The following is an 11,594-nucleotide window of genomic DNA, read 5'->3' on the forward strand; positions in this document are numbered from 1 at the left end:
TTTCTCTCTCTTTACATAACTTGTGGATTTTATTCATTAATTATATTAATGTGAAATGGATAGAATAAATATATTTTATCTATATTTTTATTTTATTTTGAAAAATATAGATTCTTCTATATTTGTGTACAAAGTATGTGTAAGAGAAATAAAATATGTCGTATCTCTCTTTCTCTCTTATCGTTTGAAAATACAATTCAGGATTTCGCGATAAACGCCCGATAAAAGTTTTAATTTCCATTCCCACAAACCATGATTACTGTTTATCGTAACAGCAAACTGATATCATCGAAACATTTACAATTGTTTGCTGAGTGACATTCGTGTATTATTATTGATGAAAAATAACAGATTATAAATATTAAATATTAAAAAGATATAATTATATAGATTATAAATATAAAATAATAAAAAATCTAAATGTCTGGTTTGGATCCAATATGGGCAACTTAAAACTCGTTATCCAGCACTGTCCCCTACTGTCGGAGCAATGTCATCCCTTCCTCCATGTCCTCATCATTCCACTACGACAACCAGACTACTCGACTACTATGAATCTGTTTTGTATCGGCCAATGGCGTAGCCAATCATACTACTTGAACCGAAATTTCTTTATAAATAAAAAAATGCTGTTTTTGGGGGGAGAGAGAAGAGGTCACACATCTCGAAATTTTACGAAAAAAAACTGTCAAGTAATTGACAATCTCAGAAATCTCAAATGACAAATTTGATATGTGTATAATGAAATTGTATCAAATTCGCGCGAAGTCGATTACAAAAAAGTGATCGACGAAAAATCATTAATTCAAAAAAATGAACTGCTACAAATGTCACAAAAACAATTGTAAAGCAACGAAAGTTGCTTTGAATGGTTTGTCATGTCGTTAAAATAAAAAAAAAACTTAAAAAATGTAAAAAAAATTAAGTAATTAATCTTGTAATATCAAAAAAGAAAATGTACATCATTCTAAATTTAAATCATCAAAATTGCGGCGTGACATAATGGATTCTCCATAAAGCAAAAAAGAAGTACACGAATATAAATCTCTTTGCCTTTTTACATCTTAATATTTATAAATCGGCTTTATTATTTATATTAATATATATAATTAAATTATAATTAATTTAATATTTTATATATATATATATTATATATAATAATTTCTTTTATATCAAAAATATTAATTTTAATAGATATATGGCTCATTAAAGAATTTAAACAGGATCAGAAAATGTAGCAGGAAATAAAAATGCTGTTAAATTGAAAAATGTGATAATTCTTCAAATTTGGTAATCATGTAAACTTAATTCTCGAATTAACCTGAAGCAAAACAAATTAATGATGTCAAGAATGGATGAATCTTTTATATTAAAATTAATAATAAAGTAAAGGTAGGTAAAAACAGATGCTCTATAAAAAGATCATTTTCAAATTCCTAAAACAACTTTCTCATTTACAGAGAAATAATCACTGTCTTATCATTAAAGAAAAATGTGTTTTTAGATAATTCTAAGCTTCGTAAAAGTTTCAGTAATCCTTCTTAGTTCCCAAAAATTTATCAACTTTTTTTATTATTTTTGTAAAATTTTATTGATAAGAAATTTTTATCTGTGTTTTTTAATTATCTAAATCATCTTCTTTGCTTTCTGTATTTTTTATTATATTCATTTATATAATATGTTATATTCCACTTTTTAACAGACCTCGAACTTCCACAAATCGAAATCAAAATTGCAATTCCAAAAATAGCACTTTATCCATTCGACCCAACTTTAAAAAAAAAATGACCGAGATTCAACAAATTCGCGATAGAAAAATTCGATCATCCAATTATTTCTTTAATCGCATAAATAAGATTAACGGGATTAAACGTGCGAAGGACGTTATACGAGATCTGGAACGTCATGGGCCAGCTGGTTTATTACATATCATCATCTTAAGTAATATAATTGGAAAACCCATACAAATATGGGATGCTAATGGTAGCTTAAATAGAATCATCGGTAAAGGAAAAGCGGGATGTCCCGTAGACATCGAATATCATGCGATCAATTCGGAACAGATAGGTCAGTTCTTACTAAAGAATTTCGAACAAAAGTAGATAAAGGCAATTTATAAAATATAACGCGATTTATAAGATATCGACGTTAATTCCACTTTAAATTGATTGGACTTATAATTCACTTGATACAAAGAAGCGTTAAAAATAAAAAAAAAGAAAATATGAAAAAAGTATTCTTCAAGGTTTTCAAAAACCGATATTTCATTTTTATAATATATCCTATCCTATTCTATCCTAATCCCCATCCCATCCACTTCCTTAATCCTTCTCCAGGCCATTGGACTTTGAAAAACGGAAAAGATCCCGATAACATCTCCATCGATTTAAACAACTGTCTCTTTTCGGTGATCGGCTCTCAAATCGGACATAATCCATCGAAACTTCGTAAATGGACGATATTAAATTTAAAGAGCAACTTTCGGAAGTTGGCTAATCTAATGGCTAAGATCCTAAGATTGGAGAAAGATGGCAAGATAATCTTGATGATCGGTGGGGCTCGTTATGACGGTACCTCGTCCAACGATGCCAAGATAATCTTAGACAGGTCGCAGGATCAGCCGTGCCACGGATATCCGAGTCGAGGCCATCCCAGACAACACGCCTTACATCCATCTGACGTTAACGTCATTAACTATTCTATACAACATAGAAGTAGGAAGTCAGGTTTTTTATCACAAACTGATCAGGACCATGTCGCCCATCTGGCCTTGTCAACAAGAGAAGCTCAGAATGCGATGAGGACACTCAATAACGGTGGAACATCGGTATATGTAGAAATTGATTCTATACATTTAAGGAAAAATCAAAATAATGTGCCTAGAGCAAGAGAATATATTAATGGAGAGCTGACAAAAGAAGGCGAAATAAAAACAGTGGCCTTCGTGTTGAGACATCATATAGGCCAGTACAATAATCCGAATGCAGATGTTTTCGTGCTTACATTTTACCCCAAAATTTAGAATGATGTAAAAAAAAAAAAAAAATAATAATTAATCGAATCATATACAGAGCAATTGTTTATTTCTTGAAGAAATCAAACTAGACTTCTTTGCTTTAGCTACGTTTCTTGTACATTATTTTTTTCCCGTCTGTCATTTTTTCAAATATTATATATACATCACACAAACTTTATGTTTGTCTTCAACATGCTTTTAATCGCAGAAGGATTCTAAATAATAGAAATTTGTAATGAATAACGTCCTCTGTCGAAGCGTCTAAGCTATTCAGTAGATTTTTAATTATACTAAAAATAGTTCCAATTTCCCTCTTACAAACTTCCTCGTCGCGATGAATAATTTCGTGCAGCCAAGGAAGTAAACCGTATCCTCGTGCGAGAAGTAAGGATGCCCTGGGAATTTTGGTAGTAGAAGCGATCACTTCCAAGATCAGTTTCTGAAAAAAAAAAAAAAAATCCAAAAGTAACATAATTTATACATATTGATATTTAAATAAAAAATAAGGAATCTTTCTTAGAATTAAATCTGCTCGAATGCCTTTTGCATAAACAAAACAATATGATTTTGAATTAAATTTCAAGCGTGTCTTGATTCTATCATAGTTAAATTAATACATGAAGTGTATTACGCTAAGCAGAGAATTGTTTTCAGCTCACCTTAGTCTTGGTGTCCGATAGTATGCTAGTGTGATAATCTAGCAGCATTCTGAACAATACGCATTTTAAAGCTACGTCTACATCGCCCATGTGTCTCATGCCGTCCCGAATGTTCTCCAAGATCCAATATCGACGGACATTGTGCTCCACTTGTGAACTGTGCAATAACTCTAACAGTTCTGGTATGGTATTTAAATCCAATGCAGGTTTGGCCATTAGGAAGGTATGCAGTGACGAGTAAAGCGGATGCAGAGGTTGACTGACGATCAACGAAGCCCTGGCGAGGAAAGTAGTCACCAGGCAACTCAGACGAATGTCCTTTAACGGACACTTCAGGAGTACGATGCCATTTCGTAAAGCATCGATCAGACGCATCCACAATAATTTATCTTTCGATCTGATGATTAGAAAAATTTATATTAGTTGAGAAAAACAAAAAAAATTAACTAAATAGAATTAAAGAAAAAAAAACTAAAAATTGAGCTTAAAACTTGAAAAATTAAAACTATACAATTAAAATGCAAATAAAATTATTATGTAATTAAATAAATAATATATAATAATTTTATAATCTATATGTATGTATTATAAAACACAAACATGAATTAAATTAAATTATGACGAGCGATAATTTTTTTTCTAAATTATGAGCCACTTTAAGTGTTCTCACTATATTAGTAAGTTATTTATTAAAACTGCCATCGTACTTAGACGCTTCCAAGTGAAAATAGTATCTAGAGATGACGGTGTATGCTGCCAATCGAATATCGCTCGAATCACTGCAACATGCAGCGAATACCAATGCTAATGCGCCGCTCTGATTTACTTTGTGACACGCAATAACATTATTTTCCGTCAATAAAGAACACAGCAATGGCAGATAAAATGCTGGATCGTACACTTTATTGTTGTCATGTAATTCATCAGCCTACGAAAAGGAATAGAAATAGAATTATTAATTTGTTATTTTAAAGGACAAATAATGTATATAATATAGACTTCTATATATTATATAGAAATTATAATACATATAATATATAATATACCATAGACTATATAATATATAGGCCTTCGAAAGAAACATTATATTAACTTACTTCCAATGTTCTATGGATAGGATAATTTCTTATGGTCTCGTTGACGATGTCCTTATCGAACAAGTTAAAAATCTCAGAAGTGGAAGGTTGTCTCCAGAGGACAGTATCGGTCTCTCCCTTTACACTGTAACGCGTTGCCGCGGCGCTTCCCCATAAATAAGGCCAGTATTGTTGAATTTTAACGCCGTGAGCCTCATAATATCGAAGAATCTGGAATAGTTGTCGTGAAACAATGTCGTGATTCCAATATAAAATTTGATGTCACAATGATTTGAATATGTTACCTGCAAAATGCGCTGATCAGCGATGCTAAGAGTGGCGTTGTAAGCTGCGAGATAAAGAGGCACATGCGAGACAGTTATTACAGATTGATTTTTTCGAATGAGTATCCTGAGTAATTCGACCAGATTGTCTGTAATAAATAATAAGTATAAATAAATATAAATATTATATAATATTTATTTATATTTATTATATTATTATATAATATTATAAATATAAATATAAATAAATATAATATTATTCAAGGGGGGGGGGGAATTAAAATTATTTATATTATATATAAAAATATTCTAATGAAATATTCTTTGCATGAATACTTTATAATGTCTCATTTACAAATCGAGAGAGATTTTAACAACAATAAATTAATATGAATTAATATTATCGTAAAATAGAAACTTAAAATATAAAAAAAAAACTATAAATATAAAATATAACTTTTTATCCAGACAAATTTTTTAAATTCTTTCTTATATTTCTTTTCGATAACAATCAATGATAAAATCATGAAATTTACCTTTAACGATAGATGAGCTGAGCATAACGTTAACAAACTCTGAATGGGACGTTGCCATTTCGAATAACGTCTTCGCATATTCGTCATTCTCATTATCTTGATACGCGATATCGCATAAATTGCTTAGATTTTTCAATATATTCGACTGTATCTCTTCATCCTTAGCGTCTTTCAGACCTAATTTCAAGGAGAATCTGGTAAATTGCGGCCACGAATAACTCTTGCTCAGTGAACTGAAGATAAAGTTGCGTTTAATCTTTCTTAAACAAACCACTGTATTGTCAAGCTTCTTGCATAATACTTTGATCTTTTCAATGTTCTTCGACTCCTTCTTCAGTGTTGAGGTCATTACGTGCAATAATATCAATGTCAGATCGGTTAAAGGCTTTCCTTTGACCGTTATCAAATTTTCGTACTTCTTGTACAGACTTTCCAACAATTGCACGAAATAAACGGACACCATGTCTAGTCTATCGCCGTTCTGGGAAATACTGTCACAAGTTTTCTCACATAAGGAACGATCGAAAGTGTTCTCAATGAGATAGGCGATCGCTGTGGCGTTTTCTTCGATCCAGGGAACAGGATTTCGTGGCTCGGTTAGATAGGCAGCAATATCACCTCCGTAACACTTGTAAAGACTTTGAAGAAATTTTTCGTTCCACTTGTATTCCAAGTTGCTGCCCAATATTGGAAACACAATATCTCCTTGTTTCACATTCTTCATCTTGAGAAGATATTTCATTAACGACGGAATTAATCTGGTATTTCTGACGATTAAGATCGCTATCAGTTGAATAGTAGAAGCAGTAATGCCTTTCGTTAACAGTAATACAAAAGCTTCACTGCTGACACCGGCAATATTACGTGGAAAGATGGACAAGTATTTTGCCAGAGCTTGCTCCCATCTTTCTACAAATTGTACTTTATTAGACTTCAGATACACCAGATGCAGGCTCAATCTTTCTACAAACTGTTCGTTTAATGCATTACATTGATTGCATTGCAATTTTGACTCCTCGCTGCAATACATGTCCAACAATACTGGAACAATATTTCCGAATATGGACAAACTTTGATTATCCTTTGAAATAAATACGATTTTCTCCAGCTTCGTCAAAGTAAGTAGCAAACTCGCGATATCTTGTACTCTTAATTGCAATACTTTCAATAGTGCAATGTCGTAATCATTATTGCAAGCTACTAAAGGAACTTTTTCAATAATGTTTTCCAGTTGAGTAATAAACTTATTTCTAAATGCAAAGAAGATGTTATAGGCTTCTGCTCCATCGTGTTTCTCGAAAAAGGACACAACAACTTCACAGAGTTTTAGGATAGTTTGAGTTATCATATTTTCGGTCGAATCTTCCAACATTTTTCCACAAAATGGCGAGAAATAATGCAACAGAATAGGATGCGTAAAGATACATTTTATGTTTTCTTCAAGTATCTTCACGCTTTTTTTACTTAAAAATTGTGTAATATTTAATAAAGAAACCAGCAAGATTTTGCAGTTTTCGTTCTGGATCCGTTGCAAGAGTCCGCGCTGAGCTAACTGCGCTAAATAAAATACAGTCATTCTCACCAGATGCTTGACATCATGCGAAGACAAAGAGTGCTTGATAGTGATTTCTTTGTCGCCATATTTGAAGCAGTACTCGTGATCATCACCAGACAGCTTGAAAAATTCAGTAACATCCATCTCGGAATTTGTTAGCAACATATTACTTAGTTTGTGTAATAATTTCAAGGATGAAAGCTTATTTTTCAAGGAAACTGGTTGCCCGTTACTCGACCAACTTTGCAAGTATTTATAAATAGGCAAATCGGCCAAATCTATCGCCATATAAACCAATACATTCGGAACGATCTGATAATGTAGAGCGTGAACTGTAACATAGGATATATAACTCAAGATAACAGTGGAGTGATTTTTTGTTATCTTTTCAAGAGCGCAACACAAAAGTGGTGACATCAACGTACAAGCTTGCATTTTGCAAGGATTAAGATTTTCTTTGCTAAACTTGTTAAAGGGATGACCGATCACATCATCGGTTTTCTTTCTGTCAAAATTAACAAATTCATTAATTGAAGTCAACGATCCAGAGGCAACTTTACTTAAAAGAAGAGAATAACCATTAGTATTAGAAAGAACACTATTGAGATTTAACTTATCAAGTAGCAGATTGATTTCGTTTTCCATTTTCTTTACTTCTTCAAGATTAATCATTTGCTCATTACTCTGCATTGTGTACTTATGTTTAATGGCGACTTTCGAATTTTCTTCGTTAAGTTTGTCGAGATTATAATTAATTATATTATCTCTTTTTACATCAAAATTTAATCTTCCATTAATTAAAGACGATTCTACTGTGACAAATTCTTCTTTGCAAGAAGTTGGACTGTTATTGGCCTTATCAAATAACTCATTAATTACATCTTCTGCTTTTACATCGAGACTAACCACCTGGTCATTTAACATTTCTTCCGCTTGTGTTATACAGTTTATATATTTATCAGTATGTTTAATGCAACTTTTTAAAACAGACATAAACCAGAATGTCAATTCCTCTTTCTCTTTAGGATCGGTTATCATCGAGAAACCATCAATCCAAATATCCAGCTCATTGTTGCAAGTTTCAAACAAGCCTGTCGAGTTTAATAACGTTCTAGTAGCATCGTAACTTTCTGCTGATAATGCTGTTTGATGAATCAAAGATATCAAAAAAGAAAGAGCTTTCTTGAATGTTTTCTCTTTAGGTGCGAAGATGGAAAAATCCAAAGCGAGTAGGAATTGTATGGCTTTCACCTTCATGCAGTTCACCTTCGTTAATTTGACTCCTCCATCCTCTTCTTTATCATCCTGGAGATTATTTAGGTTTGATAGAAGTACATTCGGTTGCAAAGTCATCGAATTATCTAGTAATTCTGGACATATATCCTTGTATGAGTGAAGAACATTCAAGATGACATTAAGATGATCCAACAAGTCTGGATTTTGAATATTTTCAGTGCTTTCCGAATTTATCATATTAACATCAGCTTCGAAGGCTTGGTTCCATACTTTTAAAATCGTTTCCAAGTTGGGAATAATCCTCAGAATGAAATCCGTTATTTGGTTTTGAATTGTGAATATATTGTGGAAGGTGGAACAAATGATTTTAACCTGAGAAGTCATTGCTAGGAGAAGAGACAAAATCTCATGTCTGACAAGCAGACTATCGTGACTTAATCCTGGTAAGATAGCGCTTTTTATAATTATATCTGGAACTATCAAGGACAATAGCGTGTTTATCAATCTATTTGCATCTAATTCCATAGTACAAGTCTTGATATAACTGGCCGGATCGAGTGATTCGATTACCTACAAAAAGAAAACTCAGCAAATTAAAATAAAAAAAATAATGTGCAAAATTATAAATCGCATATAGATATCTCATTTCACCTTCTTTACAAATCTGAGAAGACAAATCCACTTGGATGACACACGGGGTTCGAGAAACGGCTCAACAACAGCATACTGCGAACGTATAAGATCTGGGCAAGCCACCATTATTTTGATAACTAAATCCGATGGCTTTTCATGTTCCCAAGGTTTTTCCAAATTCTGAAGAACCGTATGCACCAGCTGATTATGCTTACTTCGTGAACCACCTAGTGTTCGATCGTGGAAAATAATTCCATAACGATGTGACGTCAGTAGAGTGATTAGGAATTCATGAACTGCATCATTAACGATCTAAATTATAAGACAGAAAAAAATGAAGAAAAAAAAAATAATACAGAATAACGAAAGAAAATCAATAATAAATATGAATAATTTATAAAAAATTTACAAAAAAAAATTATGTTTTTAAATATTATAAAAAAAATATATATGTATATACATACATATATTTTTTTTTTGTTTGCTTTTATGTTGAAGTTATTTCAATACAGTGCACAAAATCTGTATTTTCACATATCTTTACCATCAATCATCATATAAACTTCCTATTAAGCAATTTTGTATTGTATATTTGATATTTTTGTAATATAAAATATCATATAAAAAAATGACCATAATTACCACTTTGTCTGCCAGAAAGTCTTCGCTCTCACCAGAATGATGAGTTTTATTTTTGGGCCAATTGGTTGGACCTTTCCAGTTGTATAGTGATATTAGATTCAATACAACAGATGTAGAGAATACATGTAGCTTGATCGTTTTGGTGATACTCGTGTTCTCTAAAATATATGTCTTCACAGTGGTCAGAATCAGAGTAACAATATCCTTGGAATCATACAACAGATCTGAGAAGATGCAGGTGAGCAAATTACGCTTATCCAACAATGTTTTAATCACTGATGAGTTTCCTTCCACAAGAAAAGCAAGAATAAAATGGATGAAACATGTCCTGACATTTTGAGGATCTGTGGGCTTGACGTGTTGCGTTAAAATCTCTAGTACATTTTGTTGCAGTGACAGATGTGCAAGTAACTCTCTGGATAAACTATTATCCAAGGACACTATCCCTGTGAGCAACCTCAATACCACCTTACGCTGCTTGATATTGCTTTGAACTGAAAGCATCGAGTGTATAATGGACATGTACGAGTTCAATAAGTGGCGACAGGCTTCCACTGCGCTATTCTGATATTGAGGATATTCCGCCAAGATTCTGTAAACAGAAAGATGTGCCTGATTAATTAAAAAAAATAAATAAATAAATAAAAGATGATATCAAGTAAAAACATACTTCATGAGTAAGGTGTTAATTGCGGAAAAAACGGCAATGGCACTGCCAATATTCTTCTTGTCAGAGAACTCTAATAACCTCAAGACTTCGAGAATACCACCACCAGCGAGCAAGTACTCCGCGGCGAGGTCCTTTTCCTTGTTTTCGTTGCATATCGTCACGAACCTTCTCAGAGTGTCTAAACCGCTGGGGGAGGAGAGAAGCGTTCTCAGAGAACGTCCGTCTAATTCGTCCCGTGTCTCATTACGAGTAACGTCTCTCGTGTCATTTTTTGTCGAGTCTACGTCACGGGCAAGTTCCTTTTCGATAAACCCGTTGACCCTCGTCTTCTTCGTCGGCGTTGCATTTTCACTCTGCGAAATTCGCTTGCGCGCCTTTTTCGGCTTGCCAGCCGCATCATCCATCACCGCGTGTTTATTACCTTCGCACATGTGTCACATGGATACCGCCATATTGGTGTCACGTGACTGCCCCGCCATATTGGTATCACGTGACTGCCCCGCCATATTGGTGTCACGTGACTGCCCCGCCATATTGGTGTCACGTGACTGTCCCGCCATATGAGTGATAAAATGATTTGTGCTGCTAAATGAAAACCATTTCAACATTCACTGATAAGAAAGATAAAATAATTTGTACTGCTAAATGAAAAGCATTTTATTTGGAAACTGATATTTTATATAATTATATGTACACAGATACACTGTACAGATCAGCATTAAAAATGTTTAACAAATAGCGGCATTTAAAAAAGGTACTAAGAATATATTGAGATGACATTTACTTTTAAACTTAAAAAGTATGCTTGTTTGACACTATTAAAAATATAATCATAATTTAAATTCATGACACAAATAAAATGTTTGATAAAACACATAAAATATTTAATAAAACTTTATGATATTGTTAAAAAGTATATTCTTTAATTAAAAATAAAGTTTATTCTTTAATTTTAAAAATTGTGATCTACTCAATTATTTTGATATAATTGGCATTGACAACGCTTGCAAAAAGCTTGAAACTCTTTTACTTAAAAATATACTATTAATATTTAATCATTATGACAGTTGTTAAAGTATATTATAAGCGTATATATGTAAAAATTTACAATTAAGAATTATCGCTTTTATAATTCAGATTTTTATAATTTTAAAAGAAAAGAAAAATATATGCGATAGTCAAAGAGAGCGATATAATCATGAATACAATAAATTTCATTGAAATTGATTGGTGTCACGTAATATCTCCTTGTAAGTAGCTTAAAATTCTTTTGGCGATTTGATTGGC

General features: G+C 32.4%; 2 protein-coding genes across 2 annotated transcripts; one reads left to right on the forward strand and one right to left on the reverse strand.

Moving 5' to 3' along the window:
• The first annotated feature begins 490 nt into the window (after positions 1–490).
• LOC140674164 (uncharacterized) lies at positions 491–3,022 on the forward strand. Its single transcript, XM_072907544.1, has 3 exons — positions 491–564; positions 1,703–2,067; positions 2,337–3,022. Exons 1-3 carry the CDS (start codon positions 491–493, stop codon positions 3,020–3,022), a joined length of 1,125 nt encoding a protein of 374 aa, XP_072763645.1.
• On the reverse strand, positions 1,622–10,787 carry LOC140673806 (nucleolar pre-ribosomal-associated protein 1). The gene is made up of 9 exons (XM_072906988.1): positions 10,308–10,787; positions 9,638–10,229; positions 9,014–9,307; positions 5,572–8,932; positions 5,057–5,184; positions 4,773–4,982; positions 4,383–4,603; positions 3,676–4,072; positions 1,622–3,455 (listed from the first exon to the last, which is right to left on the reverse strand). The coding sequence occupies exons 1-9, from the start codon at positions 10,736–10,738 to the stop codon at positions 3,204–3,206; spliced, it is 5,886 nt and encodes a 1,961-aa protein (XP_072763089.1). The 5' UTR covers positions 10,739–10,787; the 3' UTR covers positions 1,622–3,203.
• Between the last annotated feature and the right edge of the window lie 807 nt (positions 10,788–11,594).

The sequence above is a fragment of the Anoplolepis gracilipes genome, chromosome 15 (genome assembly GCF_047496725.1).
Source record: "Anoplolepis gracilipes chromosome 15, ASM4749672v1, whole genome shotgun sequence".
NCBI lineage: Eukaryota > Metazoa > Arthropoda > Insecta > Hymenoptera > Formicidae > Anoplolepis > Anoplolepis gracilipes.